General features: G+C 37.9%; 1 protein-coding gene across 1 annotated transcript in view; it reads right to left on the bottom strand.

The window, feature by feature from the left end:
* Nucleotides 1-7,766: 7,766 nt before the first annotated feature.
* RPAP2 (RNA polymerase II associated protein 2) overlaps nucleotides 7,767-23,853 on the bottom strand; it is a 33,195-nt gene continuing 17,108 nt past the window's right edge. Inside the window, exon 11 of the mRNA XM_041421686.1 lies at nucleotides 7,767-8,228. Within this exon, the coding sequence (XP_041277620.1) occupies nucleotides 8,090-8,228 (139 nt within the window). The 3' untranslated portion in view covers nucleotides 7,767-8,089. The remainder of the gene's footprint in view (nucleotides 8,229-23,853) is intronic.

The raw sequence follows: 23,853 nt of genomic DNA, 5'->3' as shown, positions 1-23,853 counted from the left end.
CTACAGCACTGCGGACTTAATCTCGTCCCACATCGGCCCTGGCCACGGGAGAAGGGATGGCTTGCAGAGGCACTACAGCTGACAGAGCTGTGTGGTCCTGCTACAGCCTGGCCACGGAGAGCCGGACAAGCGGCTTCGCCGCGCCGTGCCCGGAGCGCTCGCGTCGCGCAGGGCCCTGAGCCCGAGGAGCTCTCGCTGCGCTCCCGGCAGCCTCAGCCGCGGTGCAGAGCGGCTCCGCGCCGCACAAACCGCACGTTACACAGGCCTCGCTCGCCCCGTGTAACTCAGCCAGCACAGCAACACACCCATGCTGCTTTTCGGCACAAAGGAGACCCAGCTCGCTCCCACGGCAAGGCTCCGGTTCAGCTCAGAGAGAAAACTTAAGGAAATAAAAAGTTGTTCACATTAATCTCTTCTTTTGGAGATCAGTCTCCGCTCATAGAGTGAGCATAAAAATCGCATTTGCATTCTTAGGAAACAATGCCTGTGCACGGTTTGCAATGTTTCGGACTCATTCTTTGGAAACAATTTGTGTGATTTATTCTGTTTTGCTTCAAGCGTGATTCTGTTTTTCTTCAGGGCGGCTTGGGGTGTGTGGTTTAACACTCAGCTTGTCAGTTTTGCACTGTGAGATTGTGAGTTTTTTGAAGAGGGTACATCTGTGGTTATAGAAGAATAACAAGAAGCATCAGATGTTCAGAGAACAAAAAAGCAGAGCTTGGGAGGATCTTAGAAATGAATACTTAGCAGAGATGACATATATATGACCCAGAGCTGTAGAGGGCTAATGTAGTATCTGTAAAATCACTTATTTTTCAAGTTTTCAAATGCTCTTCATTATCTTAATAAGGAACAACACTTTAGCTGCATTTCTAGTTGTGAAATTTTATAACAAGCTAAGGATCTTAAACAGCAAAAATATCTATTTTTTTTTTTAGCTTTGCTGAGAGCCCATAGTTCAGGGGAAAAAAAAAGTACTCTTCTGTACTCAAAAAAGCTTTTAAGCAGTAAAACTACCCTGCCCTTTTGAGAGCAGAAAGAAATGTTGGGATTGCAGCTTTATCCCCTGTATTCCCAAGACTGCTTGGGAATAATTAAGTTCGATGGACATTTAACCAGCCTTTGTGCAAGAAGGAGTCACGTTGAACTGCAGAGGGGTGCAGGCTTATGCAGGTTTCTGTGTAACAGTGAACTTGATCTAAAACTTGTTCAAAAATCAGCAGCCATTGGGGTTTTCAACAGTATCTGCCTTTGTTAAAGTGCAATTATTATTCTAGCTTAACCACCCACATTGTTACCAAAGGACCATAGTATTTTAAAAGCTATTTTTTAATCTTTCTCTCCTGTACTAATGTGAATTCACTCTCTCTTTTCTGGCTATGCAGGTAAAGATATTACACCAATACGTCTCAGCAAAGTATTTTTGATGGATCATATGCTTTGAGACCATGTCCTCAATCTGAAACTTTTGAACAAGAATTGCAAAACTTAGTAATTATCTTCATGAATTCTGTGCTAAAATGATATTTACCATTTCAACTGCCGAAGTAATGTACCTACACTTTGAACTACAGCCAGCCTTGCTAAATCAGTACTAGCCACAGATTTGCAACCATTTATTCTATTTATTAAATTAACAAGTGTCTGCAAAAGGTTTTCTCCTGACTGTGGATAGCACTTGCAGTCCTGAGGTGCTTACGGAAAATCCTGCTTAGTGGCAAATCCTGATTAGGAAACGTTATCATTTTTCTGCATAATAGGTGAGATAGACGTGCCTAACATATGGTTGCTATAAAATACCTTAGATGAGTCAGATCTTAGCTGACAGCTGTAAGCAGGATTGCTGTGGCTTCTTAGATAATACTACCAATTATGGTCCTTTTTGTTGCTTAACTACTATACTGTTAAATTATATTAACCTGATTTGTAGACACTCCTCTTTGAGTAGAGCAAAAAGGCAAGATTTATGATGTAAATCCTGATCTAGTGTTTGCAGCTTATTAAAGCTGTATCCAAAGTCCTTCAAGCTCTCTGTAGTGATGACTAATTCTAACCTAACTGCAGGACTCCCCAGGAAGCTGCTGCTGTCCTCTAAGCGTTCAATTCAGCTACATATGCCATAAAATTTAAGAAGGTAAAAAGTGCCAGAAATGGCATTGATTTGATGAAGCAGGATGTACCAGCCAGTAGCCCCAGTGGCTTTGTGCTCTGATCCTTGCATGCACCTCCCACAGGTAATCACAGTGTGCAAAAATGTACTGAAGAGTTTGCCTTTAAAGAACAGGCCACTGCACTGTCCTGAGGACTGACTTCCAAGCAGGGACTTTGCCGAGTGGCAAGAGGTAACTGCCTTACAGCCTGTGGTTCTGCTCTGGCCTGTTTGTTGGAGAGGGGCTCTTTGGAGCTCTTGTCTTGAGACAACTGCAGGATAGTCAACAAAGAGGGGGACAGCTGCAGCATACAGGGGCCACACTTACTGCACTGTTCTGATTGATTAGCCTTACCAAGTCTAGGAGTTTAGTCTACACATTCAATTCTCATAGCAAAGTTTATCTATTTTCTTCAGAACTCCAGCTTGCACTTTGCTCTACAGCTACAAGCAGCTCAGGGGGAATGACTTTATCACACGTGTCCATACATTGCTCAGAGGCTCGTCTGCTTTCCCTGGCTTTTTGAAACCAGAGCCTAAATGAGGGACGCTAAATGAGAGCCACCTGAAGATACGCGTTTCCCACACACATCCCCCCCACCAAATCCTGTGCAGCACCACAAATGCCACCGCTCACGTTCTGCAGCATCTTTCAGGCAGCCCACCTCCCAAAGTACTGTCCACTCTGTGCAGAGAAGTGTTTCTAAGATGAAGAGTCACAAAAAGAAAGCTCACAAGAGGAAAAGTCTCCACCAATATTACTTTCCGCCTTTGCTAATGGAAGGCACACCCACTTCCTTTGACACTAATCAGAGGAGGACTGGCTGTCAGGTGGTAGAGATACACAGTTGAGAAACAGGAGGTCTTTATAGTGAGATGCCTAGCCCTACCTTGTATACCATCTGCTTCCAATGGAAACTTAAGACTTGCCAAAAGGAGAGGCTGAGTCTGTGTTTTCAATATTTAATGCTCACTGGAAATGACAGTTCAGCATTACCTGCTGTCCCAGCGAGATCAAGCTAAATCCCACCCACAGTACTGTGCGTTCACATGCAATTGCACAAATTAACAATAAGTATGGAAAACTTAGAGGCAAACTCTTGAACTAGAGTGTGACCTAATTTCAACATAGGGGCATTATTTTGCTTTCCTTAAAGACTGCCACTCACTTGAATTCTTTTGGTGTTAACTCTTATAGGTTAAAAAAAAAATTGTGTGAAGTAGTAGCCATCAAAATAAGTGAATAATAGGATCAGCTTGCTTAGAAACTTCCCACTGTGCAGGGGCAGGTCCCCATTCAGTTTTGTGCCACACTCAACTACAAATTACTCCAGGGAGAGCCAGTCTACTGTGTCAGCATTCTCAGTTGAATTTTCTGCTTTCTTTCCCCCATGAGGGAACAGGAGCAGAGGCATTACCACAATCCATTTCATAAATGCACTAAGGTAAGATTTGGAGACCCTAAATTTAAGAGCATCAATTCTCTCTGAAGCAAATGAAGACAGGCAGGTACCTAAGTTTGGATGCCTAAATTTAGATGGTATGAGTATTGCTTTCCCCTTCTCTCTTCCTTTTCCTTCTCTCTGATGTGCTAGTCCTTTTTTCTCAGCAGTTAAAAGAGACATGTCCAGCTGAGCTCCTCATCCCCTCTTGCACTTTGTTGAGACCAGGTTCTCTCAAACTAGGGGAAGAAGGGTAGGGAATGGAACATGAAGATTCACAAAACCGTTATTTCCCCCCTAAAACCACAACAGATGTCTCACTTTTAAGCTACTCACTGAGACTGAAGAGTGAAAATACAGGTGAATCTTGTATGTGTTGTGTGGACACAGCCTGTGAAGCCCCAGTACCAGCACCTTGTTGCTCCCTGCATCTCCCTTTGAACGACAGGGTGGATCTAAATTTCCAGCCCTGGGTTTGGACAGCAGCACAGCCCTGTCAGTTATGCTGAGGACCTTTTTTGTTGTGATAGTTTTCAATTAAATACATCAAGCTCTCTTCTGCTTGTTTTAATGTAGGATTTTGCAAGTATCTAGCTTGATTTGGTACTTTACAGATTCAAGGTAATCTCTTCAAAAACCTGAACGTGTATGGGTAACTTTATGACTTTTCAGCTTTCCTGAAATGGTGAACATCACATGAACCACTCTGATTCCTCTTTTTCTCTCCAAAATCCAAGAAACATCACTAAGCATGGTCTATGGGCAGAAACAATCAAATGGCAGCAGTGAAGGTCTCTGTGCTAGGAAATTCAGTATTACAGAGAGCAGTGCTTACACTGAGAGCATTTACCAGACTGTGAACTGAACTTTGGTGCGAGAATAGACACAAAAAGTCTTTCCATCAGCCTCTTTGGCCAGCATAAAGACTGCTTTGAATAATGTTGAGAAAATGTGACTCTGTGTATGTGCTTGTTCTCTTCCTGAGATTATTTCATTACAGCTAAGGAAAACTTGGTAAGAAATCCATTCTGTGACATGCAGGTATGTATCACACATTCTTCCTTTGAGGCACAGCGGCTGCAACAGCATGAAGCAAGCTTTGCTTCAAGCTTTAAACTAAGCTGTTCTTCTATTCTTTACTAAATCAATTATATATGTCAGGGGGGGAAAAAAATCACCATTTAAGTCTGGTTTCCTTCTCGCCCTCCCTGCTATTAAGAAACACATCCTACTCCAACTGCTGGCCATGGACCAGACAGTGCTGGATGCTTTACATGGTTATGGCAGTGGACTTCTGAGACTTCATTATCCTTATCATCTAAGGTGCTAATGGCTTTGCCAAGTTCATGCCCCTTTGACAGAGCCATTCAGAAATAGAGGCTTCTGTCCCATTTACCCTAAACCCCAGATCCATGATGTCTCTCCACATCTGCAGCTCAGAAGTCAGTCACTACAATTTAGTGTATCTGAGATAAGGCTGAAACCACCACTGACCCAAATGTCAACTGCTTTCATCTGTTTAACTTACACAGAAGGAAAAACAGTAAGCACAGAAACAAGGCCACAAGGAAACAAACTGTCTGCCAACATAAGCAAAATGAGAAGGGGCAGAACAACACCAAAAACCAGCAGTGTTAAGAAAGAGTGACATCTTCTGAAGGGCAGATAGTTGTGACAGAAATTTGCTTTAAGACAAAAAATGATATCTAGATTTGACCACTTCTAAGCAGTTAGGCTGTTACAAAGCATGCTCATAAGAAAACTACATAAATGAACTGAATTTTTGGTATTTGAGTTGTGATTTTTTGTACACAGTTAAGGCTGACAGTATTGAAAGATCCTTTTGGGATGAGTCTATAGCCTCTCTGCTATTCAAAAGTCTTGGGTATATACGTATACTTTCTGCATTTATTTACATGTGTGTTATATCTAATGGAGATGAAATCATCTCCAATGATCAAGTGAAGAATATCCCAGCATACTACAGAATGTTCTTCCTCATGGATGGAGAAATGTTATTTTGTTCTTGTAGGGTAAGGAAAAGAATCAGGGAGCTTACTACACAGCAGTGTAAGAAGAGATGCAAAAATCCTGAAAGCTTACTTTTTTGAGCTGCTGACAGTAGGCAGACTGTAAAAGCAGTTACAGTGAACCCTGACAGAGAGGTCTTTCAGCCTGTAACCTATTCATTCTTATTACAAGATTATACATTTCCTACACAGTAGGTGCTGAAGACCAAGCCTAAAAATAACTACAAAAGAAATCACACCACTAAACTGACAGGAAGTGTAAAAACTTTCCAAATGAGAGCCATCAAACCTGATGAAACACAGTCACATTCCTGGTATGATGTACACTTGCAATGCCTTCTAGGTGTACTCTGTATGGCAGAACTGTTATGGGGTAATCTTTGTGCCCCAAGGTAAACATGCACGGAACAGGATAATGGCTTGCTCAGAATCTACTAGCTAAAAACAGAAATTTAGTCAACTTCCAAAATCAGAAGTGAATAGATATAAATTAAAGGTTTAAGTTCTGCTCAGAGTATCATACCTATGAGTACCATACTCAAGTCTTCTATAGAAATTTATCTTTTGGTGAGGTCTTGACCCTTCTCTCCATATGCTTCAAGTAAATTTTTTCCATTATGGTACAAAACCAATGTAACATTTATCCAGTAATTCTTATAAATTTTGTGTCAGACACACCCTAATCGTAATGAGATTAGGCATTTTCCCCCTTACTGCATACTTAAAAAAATGTATAGCTGAAACTCTGCTTTCAAGGTTATCCTAATTCTAAACTGTTGCTTTTACAACTTACACTGAACGTAACTTTCCATTACAATGTAAGTTTGGAAAAGTCAAGCATTGCCTAAATAAAGTTTACTGCTCAGTGAACCTTCCATGGCAAAGCTGCATGAGCTTCTGTGTGTCGGGGGTAATCTACACATATTTACTCTGATTATCATGAAGAAACTACACAGCAGTAAACTACTTAAGCGTAGAGTTCCTTTCTGGTGTCCAATTACAGAAGCAAACCAAAGGAATAAACTTTGGCTTTTTAAATGGAGCAAATGTGTAGCAGCCCTGGCAAGGCTTGCCTCAGCCTTACCTAGAGCTGGCATTTGCTGCAGACTAAGCACTGTCAGTTACAACTTTCTTCTCAAGTCTCTCAAAATACAGTCTCCTATGATCTGAGAACTATGCAATAAAACCTATTATGGAATCATTAAGAATTACTAGTGGACTAGTTTTAAAGTGCAATTTATAATCAGTTAGTGAAAGAAGCTATTCCAAACATACTCAGCCTAAATAACACAACTCTCTGAAATGAAATGACTACTGAAAGCAAAATATTTTTAGTTATTAAAATATATTTAAAAAGTCCAAATTAGTAACAACTAGAGTCTGTTTAAAAATAACTTTTATACAAGTTCAAAGACCTTTTCTTAGAAATTGCAAGACAAACAGGCTATGAATCAGACATATTTGTGTACTGTAGTCATCATTCTTAAAGATTCGTGCTCCAAGCACGAGGGCAACTGGAAAAATGTCAGCAGCACTGCTTTTACCGTCCGAGGCTCACATGCTTTTTTCCCTCTTTCCCTGATCCCTGTAGACAAACTTTGACTGAAAGTTTCCAAACCAAGAAAGACCAAACCAATCCAAATTCTTTTCTACTGCTTTTAAATATTTTTCAAATGATCCATATTTTAACTTGTCTTCATACCTTGAACAACTGCGGTTAGTCAGCTTCTTCACAAGACTGCAAAATTCTTACCCATAGGAAGGAAATGAAAAAGCAGAAATGCAAGTACTACAATTCATACTAATTTTCATTTTTCATTTTAAAAAGCTCAAATAACTGAAGGTGTTCTTTTGTTCTCTGTGCAACTATTTCAGGTAGCAGGAGATGCTAAGATGATAATGTTATTCTGTGGGGAACAAAGGAGTGAGATCAGTAATGATACTATAATGCTATATTCATTAAATCAGTTCAGTATGATCAACATAAGGTATTTGCTCTTAAATTTTTTGGCCTACTTGGAATGAAAAACGTAATCTCAACATTATGCAAAAAAACCCGTGGCTCTTAACTCAATTTTATATCACAAAAACAGAACACAACAATTTCATTGTAATAATTAAAAAACACCTGATGAGTCTTAGCCATTGCAGCCACACAGAATTTTATTTTTTTAATAAACTGTTAGTAAAAATTCCTCAAAATTCCAGTAAACCAATCATACATTATCAAAAGATAAGTGTGACAAGTAAGCAGCTGGCATTTACTGTAAGTGACAAAATGATGACACTCATTTCCATACCATACATATTTCTTTACTTTAAAATGTGCTTCACACATTTTCTGCTCCAGCTGATACAATCTGTAGTTACTGTACATACTTACAAAATGCTGAAAATTAAACCTGTGGTTAACCAGCTTGGTTTTAAGACACACAAAGTAGCTTGAAGTTGACTGACCATTCAACTTGTCAGTCCATTCTAAATATTCTTGTTAAACTTTCCAGATCTTCATTTTTGAAATGCAGTTCTTTCAGTAATGTGGTCAGGAACTGTGTGTACATTGGGCTTGTCTGAGTAGTCTTGAAAAGTGGAGATGTTTGTGACAATCTGGAAAAAACCCAAACATATTTCATACAGTAAAGCAACTTTTGAGTGGCAGATGTTAGAAAGCAAAGCTTGTGAGTTCAAATAACTGTATTGAAGAAAAGCAGTTTATAATGTCACATTTGATTAATTACACTATATATTGGACTGTATGTATGATATACAATATGAGCTGTACCAGATATTATTTATTAGTATGCAGTAAATAAAAAAAATCTAATTAGAAAAAATGAGAGTAGTTTGTATGCCTCTAATCAGTTGTACATAGATGTTTTATAATGTAGACAGATGTCAGAATAAACAAATGTACAATTAGACATATAAAAGGAAGGATCCCAGTCATTATTTATTTCTTTACCAAAAAGCTCTTGAACAGTCACACAGTGAAAGTTATATACTTCTTCATATAACTAAAATATAAAAGAGATATAAAATTCCTCAGTTGGGAAGGAGCTACCACTATGCAGATCACCTACATATATAACATCTGTATGCAGTTGAGCTGAAATACCTAAAATACTGAGCTGTTTGTTCCCATGTGCCCTTTAATTTATCTGAATATATTTTTAACCTGAAGTCCTTCCTTTTTCTCCTAATTCTATTGCAGAATATTGCAAAGGCAGTAATAACTGAATCTACTTCCTAAGCCCAAAAAAAAAAAAAAAAACATTTTAAAATCTTTAATGAACAAAATCAAGTATTAAAGCTCATGCTGAATATTAAGAAACTTCAACACCAAAGATTACTGACAAGATCACTTAACAAGAACTCCTATCCCAGCAGCAGTTACTTTGTCTCAAATACTGTAGATAAACAGTGCCATTGACACCATACACAAAATAGTTATTTTAGAACACATCTGTGCAATGATGTACTTTTAATAAGAAATTCAAGAGTCTCCAGCTTCCTAAAAACTTCCCAGCTCAGGAAGTTTTGAAGTGAGTAACAACTGAGATCAATCTCCCCTGCAGTCACTGGCATAAGACCACCTCCACTTGAAAAAAGCTGCATATAAGAGAAGATTCTTTTAAACTAAGCAGAGAGTGATAAAACACAAAGAAAGGACCTTATAAGTCCTTTCTAGTAAATAAGAATAAGTAAATAAGAATCGCTTAATAAAAAATTTTACAAAAAAAATTGATTGAAAAAATATAACTTTAATGAGTTAAAATGTTAACTCATAAGATTTATAACTTTTAATGAGTTAAAACTACTTCCCATTTCTTTGTGGATTGCATTTCAGTATGTACATTTAGCTAAATAGTTCAGCTCTCAAACTCTGACACTTGGTGAGAAGGACTTTCAGAGATGCTTAAATTAAGGGCAAGGTGTGGAAAGAAATGACTTATGCATAAAGTCTGATATACATTTTATATATATATATATATATGAGAAGTATTCAGAGTGGAGTTTGTGGTGTTGGCCTGAGGCCACAGGGCTCTGTGCCGCACTCCATTCCAGCCGGCCCGAGTGGTTTCTTTCCCGTGGGAGGCCGCGGGCGCTCCCTGGGCTGGTGAATCAGGGCGGCCCTGGCCGGGGCAGGCCGGCAGGAGGCTGCGTTGGCACGGGGACGCTTTATCAGCGGGGAACACAGACGTGCTGACAGAGGGTCAGAGGAGCCACTGCAGGGTGTTAGGCTGCAGATGGTGGGAGGAAGACCGGGACTTGCATTTCTACTTGTCTTCAATTCGCCCTTCTCAGAATTATGCAGGTTGTATATGAAAAAGACTGGTGGCAGAACAGTCATGACTTCCTGAGTGCTGGTGCGAGATAGCTGTAGCGCTGCAAACCATTCTCCTGGCCATGATGTAGATTTACATGCATTTTTACTTGAATTTTCTTAGTCCTGCCATGGGCTTAAGAGGATATTAACACAGACATTATTTTTTCAAAAACAGCAGAAAGCCTGTGCAGTTTTAAGGATTACTCTACAACCAAAATATTTATTATCATGAAGCTCACATGCTTTTTGTTTTTTGGAACTGCCCTTGGTGACAGTATATAGTTTCATGAATTACAAGCATGTCGTAAATGTCAGACCCTGTTTAAGACACACTGCTTAAAGAGTAGCTACTATAGCTTATACCAAGAAAGAAAGAAAAAGGTATTGCTATTTTCAGAGAAGTTGCCAGGCATTAAATACTGAGAAATGGAAGTTAAAAAAAGTTTTGGACATGGATAATTTTTTTTTTTACCTAAACTTTGTTTTAAAACAAATTAAGCTACTGATTATCTGATAAGCAAGAGACTAAATCAACAAGTCACTTCAGAGAGGCACATGCAAGTTTGTAGCAATTAGTTAAAAGTTGCATCTTGATGGGGCAACATGTTAAGTATTTATGAATCTATGTACAAACACTTTTCTCTTGGAAAACTGTGCCCTTTTGACCTTTAAATGATGCTTCAACTTGTCATTTGAAAAGCAGTTATCATCGAGTACTCTTCTAGTTTCAGGTGGCTGCTGCAGCAGAAGCTTTTGTCTGGGAAAAGAGCAAGCAGAAGCTGCTGGTTTGTGTGGAGTGGTGAGTTACATGCTCTAAGTAACACTGGTCCAATGTATATTTGAGGTACTGCAAAAGATAGTAGTGAGGGACTGCTTAACTGAATTAAACCTTAATTGTATGCAAACAAGCCAGAACAGCATTTGGGATCAGTATCTTCAAGGCACAGAAAATTACAATGATCTTATCTCTCAAGAAACTATGATGACTAATTCAATTTAATGACACACAGGATTTCAGTTCAAAGATTGTAGAATTCCCTTGAAAGTCTGCAGCATTTTCTACAGATGGAGAATAGAAACAGGAAATAGGATACTTGGGGCCACAATAATAAGAACTGGCTAGTGGACCAGTGGAAAGAAAATACAAACTTTGCTTTTCTGTTACCTCTTTCACATGTTGCAGCATTAATCTAGAACAAACTTTTATTAATAAAGTCAAATAAAAATAAGAAAAGCTAAAGGGTTAATTGATTTTAAAATAACCACCTACAGAAGTACGCAATGTAAATGTTACAGTCCAAAATTACACACCCATTCTTCAAAGGCTTGCCTTCAGCAAGAGCTACTAAAAGGAAATGTTCATGCTCATATCATGGAAAAGTAGTATATCAGACTTGATGAGAGTGCAGTTTCCTGCACACCCACTTACACCATATGGTAAACAGGCATTTGTAACGTTTAAAAAGTGTTAAAAATGTCAAACTGTATCTGATTGATAAAATTTGTATTTGCTGGCTATTCCACATATGTTATATGTTTAAGAAAAAACCCTACTAAGGTGAAATTCATGTGAAGAATAATCAATTTTTATCAAGCTATTAAAGACATCTGGATAGCACAAAATGTTTACATAGTTTCAGTGCTTCAGCTCAAGGCCCAAGCTTTCTATGAATCAGTTGCCTTACAAAAACATTTGGCAAGTACATTCAGGAGTTGAACCTCAATTACTTTTAGGAATAAGTTTCATTAATTGATATGGTAGGGTGCACAACTTGTTCCTGGATCTATGCATACCTTAATGAAGACGGCTGAATACGTTCAGAAAAGAGAAAACTTTTAAGTAATTAAAAGTATTAATTGGCATTTCCTATCCAGGGGCATGAATAGTCTTTCTAAAAACTTAAACCAATTGTCCAGTACCATCCTTCCCCCAGTACTGGATCTCAGGTAAAGCTTTCTGGACTTTCTGTTTAAGATGAATTCTGTGACTCGTTAAAAATTTTCAAAGCCACCACAGTGTTACCAGTCAGTTACAGCTCTCTGAAACAGACACCTGAAAACAGGGGTAAAAACATAACCACATAAGAGTCAGGTTCCTTTCCATTCCTCAAAACTGGTCACTTGAAATTATACATAAATTGTTGAGAATTTGAGTGCACATAAATTGCTCCAATATCATGGAAAGCACTTGTATACTCATGAAGAAAAGCCATATGCTAATTCTCAGAAGACTAATAATAAGCTCCTCCTAGAAAAATATTGCCAGTCTTCCTCATTTTTTTCCCATGTTAGAAGCTTCAAAAAGTAAAAGCCAATGGTTGTGGCAGAAGCCATGGATCCAAACACATTTTTTTTAAAGTTCCTTACGTTGTTTGACATGCTTGGAATTTGAATAAGAACAGAAGTATAAAGAGAATGATGGAACAGGCAAGCACTACTCTCTTTCCAGAGTGAGCTTTGGAAAATAAGTTGTATTTCTGCCAGTTACAGGTATTTAAGTACTGTGAATAAGACATAACCACTGCAACATAAGGGTTGGGTTTTTTTTTAATTCTCTGTTTCTTTCTAACTTTTGTTTAGTCACTTAAGACTTAATTTTTAAATATCATCATAATGAGGATCATTGATAACTGGTTTTCTATCAGAATGATGCAGTTGAAATAATGAATGATCACAAAGTTTCCTTAACACTTGTTTCAGAACACAGAAAGGAAGCAAGAACTGGCAGCACTACAGGCAGCATTTCCCCCTTTCCCCAGCAAAACCACAGACACAGACTACTGCATGTGTGCTACAAGGGTGCCAACAAATCTCTGACCAGTAGACTCTTGCTCCAGCAATAACCATGCAGATAACCATACCATTCTAATGGGTTCTACTGCACCAACACAGAAGGGTTGGGGTGTTTTGGTTTTGTGGGTTTTTTTAACACTCTAAATATATTTGCGCTACTCTTAAGTTACAGATTTGATGGGCTTAGCAATGCAATGAAAATGTTACTAATCAGAAATGCCTTTCTTTTAATATAGTAGTGTTATAGAACACAGATTCCCTTTTAGTTATGTCCCTTTTAAGGAAGTCTCCAATACAACTGATTAAACAAAAACAATTGTTTTGTTTAAGACAATTGGCTAGACTGACTCAATCCAACAAGTGTTACACATCAGCAATAAAACTCAGTGAATTGATGTGCACTGCAGCCCACAGACCATCTGCCTGTACATGCAGCTGTAGTGCTGCCGTGTATCAATCACTGATAATAGTGCTTCAGCTGATGGGGTAAACTCCAATGCTTGCTGCATTTATCCATTTCATGAATCCCCACCCAAAGGTACTCAGACATCTGGGCAGAGCAAGTTGAAACCATCACTGTAATTTTGCATGTTCTTCACAATACATGGCTGCTTGCTTAATTTGAGGTAGAATCTCTCACTTTCTCACTAGATACAGTACACCTGTCTAGGGACTGCAATTTTGTTAGTAAAGTACCTTAAATCCCAAAGCCTGGGGCATCCATCAGACCAAAGTTAGGATTGGACAGAAAGCAGGAGCACTATATGAGTCTAGCTGTAAGATAAAGATGGAACACCAGGGAGCTTAAAAAAATTATTAACTTTGGTGTAATTAAGTGGTAACACTTAATTACTATGTTTAAACATATGCTGAGAAATTAGAAAATACTACAGCCCCAACTTACGTAATTTAGCTGTTATCTTTGCAGTTTCAGTGAAAAAAACCCCAAATCCCTACTCGTTTCTTATAACTTTAGTCTGAGCATGATTTAAAAAACTCAGCATTAAAAAACCCAAACCCTTAAAAGCAAAAGGCTGTCTCCAGAGTGAACAATTTCCATTAGAACACATTAATATTTGACAGACAATCTTGAACTGGAAGCATCTAACTTACAAACAAGATGCAAAAGTATTTAGATATATCTTCGGAACTGAGTATTTGTAATTAAACTATACTAGTACTGGAAAAAAGTAATTACAATCAGTGTCACTTGCAACTCTGCAATTAAAAGTCTCTAGTTTGGGGCCTTTTGTTACCAATCAGTCAAAGAGGAAACTGGCATTCCAGGCCAGCTTTCTGCAATCTCCCCCAATATATTTCTGTATTATACTTTCTTAATGAAAGATAAAGCACTCTAAAGCCCATAGCATTGAACAGCAATAACTGACAAAAATAAACAGGCAATAAAAGATTGAGATAAAAAAGCCACTTCTGGTCTAGTTTTAAATATAGCCTGAAGATCCTATTCTCATCATAAAGACAAGGATTTTGTAACTGAAGTGCAACTTATGTTTTATTTATTATTTAACTTCCTTTTATTATTGTGTACTGACTTGTCCACAGAATCCAGCACAGGCACGTTAATCCTCTGACGGCAACAGAAACTAAATTATTCATGCTTTAAAATTTTTGTCCACTACATTTAAATCAATGCTACCAACAGTGATTCAAAATCAACTGCAACTCATATATAATCCAAGTGTACAGCAAAAATTAAGGTTCATTCCAAAGTTAAGTTTGTTAATTGTTTCCACTACCTTTATTTTTTCCTATGTAGCTTCTACAAGTTTCTTCCATAAATATGTTCTTTGATACATGTTTATGTATATGCAAATACATTTTTTCATCAAGTAAAGTTCACTTTCCACACACACTTTTCATGTAGTTGTCCAGATGCAAGTCAACTTCCATTCCCTTTTAATGGGGCCAACATTTCACGTGTGGTGTAGCCAGATATGACTGGGTGGCTATGACCAACAGTAAAAGGAAAGGCATTCTACAGCACCAGAGTTATCTAAGCGTTTGATGGAAGTGCTTGCTATCAACTGAAAAAAAAGACAATGGATCTGCTTTTCTCTCTTTCCTTCTTACCCTCAGCCTCCCCTGCAGTGAGTTATTTGTATCCAAACAGGGAACTGGCAGCTGAGAGAACGGGCTGGGGCGCAGCTGGAGGTGCAGCAGCCCAAACCCCTTCCTAGGGCATTGGGCAGGCCCTGGGGCGCAGGCTGCAGCACAGCTCCCTCGTGGCACACCACGCTCTCCTCACAAGGGCCTTGGAAGCCCAGTGGACATTTACAAGCAGGCTCACTCTAACATTCCAAATCAGCAGTCATTTCTTGTCTTTCCCTTCATACGAGAGTTCAACTTTTGTTTTTCCATGAAGCTGCATAAGGAAATTCTTGGAAGGCATTTCAATGTTTTAACTAAACTATGCAGGAGGGAAGAGTTGAGGCCATAGACTTAGAGCTACCTTATCAAGTTCAGAAATTTTTAATTTAAAATGTATTTAAGAAAATGCAAATGTTCTGGATCTGTGTTGTTTTTTTTTTTTTAACCTAACAAACAAACAATTCACATGAATATCAGGATGCATTGTTTATGCCACTTTCTTTCTCTCCCTTGAAAGTTGAGAATTGTTCCATCAGCTGCTAGCTGTTATTTAAAACAAGCAGCTGTGTAACTACAAAGATCCTGCAATGAAAAAATTTAATAGTAATTAATGTTGCACTGATACCAAAAGATGCAGAAAATGAAAAAACTCAATACTTGTCTAATACTGTCTAATGAGAAAGTTGACAGCCAATACTCTGGAAATATTTTGCTAATAACAATGTGAGTGACAAAAATTCCAGGACCCATGACTCCTTTAAAGCCACAATAATAATATGGAATGGTTTTATTTGCTTCTTGTTATAGTGATATTTACGAACACTATTTTCAAAGACTTAGTAATTTTTAAATGACTACCAAGACTGCCATCAACACAAATATCATACAGGTCAGGCAAAAAACAATTACTTTGGCACTTATATGTAAAACAGCACTTCCAGATTTCATTAACAGGGGATTAGAAAGACCTCAAGCCAGGCAAGAAGGAAGCACCAAAACCTGCTCAGTAACATCTACAGTTTCTTATCCAGGGTTCTCTTCTACAAAGTGTAGTGGATCAGACTTTGTTTCACTGTTTTGTACAACAGGTATGACTGCAGGATGATTTCCTCAAAAACAAATGGAGCATAGTACACATCTACATTACTGTATTCCAAAGATGACTACAATGTTAGTTCACAGACACAAAGCATTAGAACCTTTGTAGTACTGTGTGCCATTTAAAGCCCTAGCATTCATACAGGGATTTATTCCACAAACTTTTAATTTAGCTTACTTATCAGCATAATACCAAGGCAAAAAAAAGTTCCCAATATGAACCCAGAAGAAATCACTATCAGCTGTTTCTCCCTAACAAATCTAAGTTTCTTATGTACACATTTCAAGGACAGGCTTTGTTTAAAGAGCTCCATTTATTTGAAGGCTTTTTCCTGCTAACCAGCTGACAGATCAAAGGTACTTCTCAGTTTGATCACTTATTCCCATTTCCCCCTCTTCTTCAACTTAGTCAAAGTTTTAAATCTAGTACATTTAAAATTTATTTTAAAATGGATCCTCTCATCCTTTTCAGTCTTCTTTTCCTTTTTATGTTCCACAAGGTGTTCCTGTGACACCTCAAATACTGGAATCTATGCCACTGAAGTATCTGGATTACCTAGCTACATTAAATTAAGCCCAGGTATAAATCTCGGATTAAAGAATGCTAAAATGTAAGCTTTTGAGAACCTGAACCTCTTAAGTACTTGGTAAAATACACACCTTTGTGTGAATTATTGTGCACATACAGTGGAACATATCTAAAAGATGCCTTTATATTCAAATCTGATACATTTTATGAATTAAACATTGTTTTGTATCTATCTCTCTCTCTGTCTATACATATATCTCCATTTCTGCACTTCATTATTCCACATATGGATATTCCTATAAATTCATTACCTTAGTGATATGTAAGTAGAAAAAAAAGTTCAAAAAAGACAGAATAAAATATACTGACTTGCAGAAAGTTAAAACAGCTACAATGCAATATACTTAGGCAAATAATGCCAATACCTGACTTTATAAAATGTACTCACCTGTGCCCAGTTACTAGGGAAACAATGATCATAAAATTGATCATAGTTTAGCTTCACAACTTTTTAACACTGCAACTTGATTACAGTCCAGTATATAGATCAAGCACCTGTAATAATGCAGCTGAGTAAAGAGACATGCTAGGAATAGCCTTGCTTACACTGTGTCCAGGTTGTTTTTTTTTATTCAGAAGTTAAACGTAACAAACTCAACAGTTTTCTACCTGCCTTTCCCAGTTTTGAGAAGAAATGCCAGCGTGGTTTTGGACCTCTCAAAATGAGGTTCTTAGAAATCCCTGAAAGCTAAAGGTTCTTAAGCATCTTTTCCCAGAAATAACAGAACACAGCAGGTTTAAAATACAAACAAACCAAAACTGAAAACCCCAAACCCTTTTCCTGCTTGTTTTATTTCCTAATCTACTACTGGCCTGATGATCTCCAGTAAATCATTTTAATCACTTTTCTACCCTTAATATCAATCTTACAGCTCTGCAGCAGAAGAACACTATTAACACTGGTATGTGAAAGTACACTGAACTAAACACGTCTAAAACCAGCGGAATACGGGATGAGGTTTGGAATGAATATTAAGAGCCAGATAAATCTCAACTATTCTTTAACTTTTTAGAAATCCTAGTACCTAATTTCAGAAATACTGAGTTTTATGATGAATTAATTCGATCTGTTCAGTGTCTTGTTAAGACGTTCAGATGGACAGAGGACAGAAGAGAAAGCAAAATGTGCATTTCTGTGGAACACAGGGTATAAGTTTGGTATACATCAAAATCAAACATGGTCTAAAATGAAACAAGCCTCTAAACAACCAAGCATCTGCACTTTTTGCACTGATGCTGGTTTTGCACGTGTAGTATGCAATTACACATACACACTCTGCAGTTTCTGCAATAAGCCTCCACGTGCTGGTTGGTTATGTTTGCTACCAGCAAATTAAAGCACACTTTTCCTGGTGGGGAGGAATGGGAAGCGACCATGTACTGCTGCAGACATGATTGTTCTAGATCTTTTTTATTGTGCCAGGCAAAATTTTATGAAGATATGATTATGTTTACTTACACAACATTCTGGTTAATTGACTGGCTGCAGTCTTCTTATCCCCACTATTTATTTTAATGATACACGTGCAAAAACAGACACCTGCCCTGATGCTAAATGCACTGGCTTGGATTGTCTGTAAATTCTGAGAGCTTTATCATAGCCCATTGTCTGGAGAAACACTTTATACATCATCTTTGGATAATATGCATTTTTTTTCTTTCTTCCTTCCCAAAAGAAGCTGTACTTTTCTGTTTTCATAAATATGAAAGGAAAACATTTCAGAAAATATTGTACATTTTTTCCTTCACTGTTAACATCTCACTTCAGAACTGAGTTGCCAGACTGGATGAGTGCCACTGGGTGTCAGGATGTTTTTGTATCCCAAGAAGTAATGTGAGAACTAATGAGAAGTACAAATTGCCTTTGCATTTGATTCCTGAAGTATCAGGACACAAAAGCAAGTCTCTATCAGTGTACTGTCCACTATCAATTATCACATAAAAATAATTAGGCTCCTCTCTAAGGTAATCTTCTCCTCTCCCCTTCAAATTTTTGTGTGTCTGAGTAATTTTTAGTTTATTCCTAACCACTGTGGAATACTGTAGCAGCACTAATATTCTCCAATATAACATTATTGATACGAAAAATAAAATGCATCTATTTCCCCCAAATGATATAGACAGTTAGGTCCTTAGGTAGGTGTGTGAAGCACTGTTAATCCAAGCAAATTGTAATAGCTCAATCATTCAAATAAGTTTATTTTCTAAGACATAATACAGTCATAAAGCAGTATTTTTAGGGTTTTCATGGTTTTTAATCACCTTTAGGATTCTTCTTCCTTAAAAACCATTATACACTTCACAGAAAAAATACTGTCTATCATGGCAAGCCTGACATTTTCAACAGCAATATGACAAAGGAAATTAGAATCTCTGGAATGAAATACTGCCTTTCTAGACACCCTTAGTGTTGTAAGGTTTTGCATTCCAAAATCCATATCAGGCACCAAAAGAGAAGAATTATTAGAACTTCAAACAATACTGCTCTTTCATGGGGATTTTTTTTACACAGTTTTTCTGTTATAGTGGTTTCAGAAGAGTTAAGGAATACAGTACTTCTACTTTGGGAACAATTTATTTCAGTGCTAAAGAGGAACACCATTCAGCCTACTAGAAATACCATTATTACTACCTGCATGGAACCAAACACATTAATGCAGAATCCATGCTAAAAACTCTGCTGGTACAAAATACCTGGGAATCACATAACAGGAAGCTATACTAACTTTTCCAGTGATGTGCATCTCCACTTTTTGTTTGTTTCAGAAACAAGCCAAATTAATATGGATTTTTGTCTTACAGTCACGTTTCCTGTTAGTCAAAAACACTGCTTATATCCCCACTAATGTAGGCTGTTCTTTACAAAATTAACTAAGATAAAATTAAAACTCTGAATATATAAGATTCAAGTGTGTGCCAGTCATGTGTTTCTTTTAACAGAAGGGTAGTGTTTCATGATAAAAAAATGTTTACATTGAACGTATTAAGATTAATTATTAATGAGGAAGCAAGTATATTTTCACAGGGCTATAGTTGCAGGATTCAGTTGAAACATGAACATTTCAGTTTGCTTAGGGGATGAAGTTAAAATACATTTAGTTTAAAACTAAGTTTAGGACAGCTGAAAATGTGAATTACTAATGTCTTACTTGCAGCATTAGTTCAGAGCTGTCTATATTACTACTACTGTACAACTTTTTCTATGCAACTATTCTATGCCACTGTACTACTTATGACATGACTTCCAATAAGCAAAGCAGTCATTATGGAATGAAGAAAAACATGACATTACAAAAGAAATTTTCTAAAAGTATACCTTTTAAAGAAACATCAATTTAAAACAGTTCTCTCTCTGGGCAATTTTTCCATCTGCTTGATCATAGTTATGGCATAAAGTTCAATGGGACATGAACTCCACTGGCCAAGTCAGCTCCCCAATGAGTCAGCATGCTGAAGGAGCCTTCTGAAATCTGGCACACTGTGTCAGAGCTTGAAACACAAGTGGCAACAACTCACTCACACAAAAGGCTAAAACAAAGTGTCAGAAGAAAGTACTTTTCTTACTATCATATTCTTAATTTACAAGTGTATTTGGGATATAAAGGTGCCAACAGACTGAAGCAGAACACCTAAAATGATGTTTCACATAAAAATATTTCTAGATTCTACAAAAAGATTTGTCAGAACACCACCACAAAGGACAACTTACAGCTGGCGATGCACTCTGCACACCAGCTCTGCTGGCTGTCTGTGATGCAGTCTGAATGCCCACACATACAGCTGCTGGGAACATGCAGATTTCTATCTCTTGGAGGGATTTCCAAGACACTTGGCAGACAGCCATGCCCCTGCACTGGGCAGCAGAGCTGGCAGGTGCAGAGATGACAGTTTTCTGAGCCAACCCTCCTAACTCTGTGCAGTGTGGGCTGAGGCTCCACTCCTGCTGATGAAGCCAAGCTCCAGCACTGTAAACAGGAACTAATTATCCTGGACTCACAGAGTTGTGCTGGATGTATATGAAAGTTACACAGCACATCCCAATGTCCCATTTTAGAAGGCTACCCAGGAGAATATCAGCATGGAAAAGACTGCAGCTGTATGGGCTGCGATGAAATTCACAGTGTCGCTTCCTGCAGAACATCACTGCAGCAACAGTGGGGGGTTTTTGTTCCAGGAGAAACACCTTGGAAACTGTTAAAGTTTCTTCTGTGTTCTCCCTTATGAAAGAGGAAGATACTTAATTAATGTTAAAGTTGGCACTGACTAATTTTGCAATTAACAACACTGAAATCCCTCATGGTACTGTTCTGTGTATGTTTCCTACATAATACTGGAACGTGCCAGAAAGAACTAAGACAATATTGATCGTGTCCAAAATATGCTAAATAAGCAGCTTCAAGCTTGCTTAGAAATTGCTGATAAGTAAGCAAACTTAATAGAAAAAACTGCTTAAAAGACTTAGGAACTACTTAACAGAAAATCTATTGGAATTTACACTTACCAAATGGCACCCTAAAATCAAGAGAAAAAGGGAAGATGATTTTGTTTAACACATTAAGACAAAGTTGCCTTTTCTCTATTTCCCACAACAATGTAACTCTACAGAAAAACACAACACTATAACCACATTCAAATGCTTTTACAACAAGACTCTTTGGATTCTTGGTCCTGCAAGCTCAGCTCTGTTGCAAAATGGGAAACAATGATATTTCCAGGTTAATGATAAATTTTTCTCAGCTGAAACCTGGTACCAAACTTCCATCATCAGACTAAATAAAATATCAACCAGCTGACTTGTATGTGGTTTCTGTAGGAAAAAGAGTCACTCTGCAAGTCTGATTCATATCCTATATGTATTTGTACATTAGATTCATACATTTCAAACATTCACACACTTTTAGATAAGAACACAGTAGTGCTATCAGAAACATCTAAATTCCTCTTAAAATGATTTAGAAATGTCAGTGCTGAGCAATAGATGTGCTCTTGTGTGCAGAGGAGTAAAAACACATATTTGAACCCAAGATTCTCCAGTTCCTGAGCTGTTATCTCCAAGAGAGTAAACCTCTAGAGTACATCTCCACATGACACATTTATCTAAAGTGGCTGCACACATATAATGATGGCTTTTGTTTAGTGATCATGGTCATTTTGAGTTTGTTTAAATACTGCAGCCAAATGCTTATAAACTAATCCCAGAACATTTTGAAATGCTTCAAAGCTTTTAGCGGGGGAACCTCTTGCATAGGCTTTGCAGATGAAGCTGACCACAGTTCACTGGAACCAGCCAGCTCAGATAAGTAAGATGAAAGCAGACATTTCCTGAAAATATCTTGAAAGCTTTCCATTAGTCTGTGCCAGGGGTATACACTAAAAACAGAAAGTGCCCATGCTTGTATAGCAACCAATCCTCCCACTGCTTTCTCCATTCTTTCTTGAACTACTGTATTTGTATCTATTTATCTGCTTCATTTGGTATCTTGCAAAGTTCTTTGGCAGAAAAAGATGCAACTTCTGCATTCCAGTTTACAATACATTATAAAGCAGCTATTACTACAACAAAAAATTCTATTTAACACACTAAACAGTGTGACAGGAAGAAACCAAAATCTACCAATGCCAAAATTACTACAGATTACAAATAAGTAAGAAATTTGTTGTACAGGTAATTTTTAAGAGTCACTCACTCCACGACAGGCATGAATACCACTGTTTGAACATAGAGCTCTGGCTGTCAAAGTGTGCTCTAACAAGGTCCATTCAGCATTGCTGAATGTGCTCTATTCATAGGAGTGCCTCAGGCTAGATTTTCAATAAAGGCAGAGACTGGCTGTGTTCATATTTTATACAATAATTTGATTGAATAAAAACAACTGTTCACTAGGAACATGAAATACTCCACTACTGAAATTGCCAACATTTTATACCTTGTGATATGTCACACTGTCCAGTTCCAGGCACTTCATTTCAATGAATGAGAAGCCCAGGTTTCTTTCGTAGTCAGTGGACTCAAGGGCACATAAGTACTTTCAGCAGCTTTTCAAGGACCTGCAGACTATGAAGTGCACCTAGGGTCTAATTTAAGCACCAAAATTAGGCATTAATGATATCCATCATGGTGTATCCTCCAAAGAGTTAATATGCACACTCAGAGAGGAGAGCACGATGGCACCATAATACACTAGAATTCAATACAGCCATAATGCTAACAGTTATTCTGTCCAGTACCTTACCAAAAAAGGGCTGGGGCACTGTGAAGCTAAGAACACCAGCACACACTAGCCATACATGTTTGAGAAGGAAGTGGTGAGCCACAACACTGATGTGCAAAATCGGATGCAAGCAAAGTCCAACAGTTGCTACTTGAAACAAAACAACCTTGCCCCCTTTAATACAAAACAAAAAATACTTGAAGTCTTAGATTTTTTTGAGGTATACCTTGAAACCCATGCTCACTGCCTTCTTGCAATCTCTGCAGCCTGGGATACCTGTAGTATGGTGTGGCACCCACCTGGGAAGAGCAAGCATTACCCTCTACCAGGGTGCTGCTTATGCAGCTTTACTGGTTAGTGTTAGCAGTAAAATAGTTGTGCAATCAACAGAAGTATGATTGGTATATCATACCTGTGTCTGAAACCAGGTCAAGACCTGTAAATAAATGAGAAAGTGTGGCTGAAGCTACTAAAGACCCCCTCTGACTCAGGCCCACACAACTCTATGATCTAAATAATAGTAGATGTGCTACAATGTGCACAATGTCTCAGTACAACAAAGGGAGAAGACTTAAATAGGGTGTAATTCTTTTAATGAAAATTATTAGTAATATATGACATGTTCCTTGGCAGACAGCAGAAAGTGAGAAAGGGCTTGAGTGAGGACCTGTGAGGGGTTGTCCACATCCTCAGTAGCCATTCCCTGCACAGTCCTGGCTTCCACTAAATACTCAAGCTTGATTAGAATTTCCAAATAATTAAATGTTCTGCTTTAATCTTTCTAGAAATAATGTAAGATGCATCATCTTATTAGAGGAATTTTAACACTCATTCTATCCCACCTACATTTTTCCACATTCTCCCCTAAGAGGCAGCTGAGAGTTGTTAAAAATCTTAAGATCATGTGCTTGCAAGAACCTTACAATAAGCAGAAATCAGCAGCGGTTTTATTTATGATTTCACTAATATTATAAATACAATCTACTCTTTTAATGATCAAATGTAATTAATTTCTTCAGGGATGTAGCTTTAGTAAGCAAAGGTAAAAAGAGACTTGGTTGTCTGCTTATACAGACTGCTACCAGGACTGCCTACTGCTTGTAT

The sequence above is a fragment of the Onychostruthus taczanowskii genome, unplaced genomic scaffold, assembly GCF_017590055.1.
Source record: "Onychostruthus taczanowskii isolate IOZ18803 unplaced genomic scaffold, ASM1759005v1 scaffold7, whole genome shotgun sequence".
Classification (NCBI taxonomy): domain Eukaryota; kingdom Metazoa; phylum Chordata; class Aves; order Passeriformes; family Passeridae; genus Onychostruthus; species Onychostruthus taczanowskii.
Note: the sequence above shows the minus strand (reverse complement) of the source record. Positions and strands in the feature narration are given on the sequence as shown.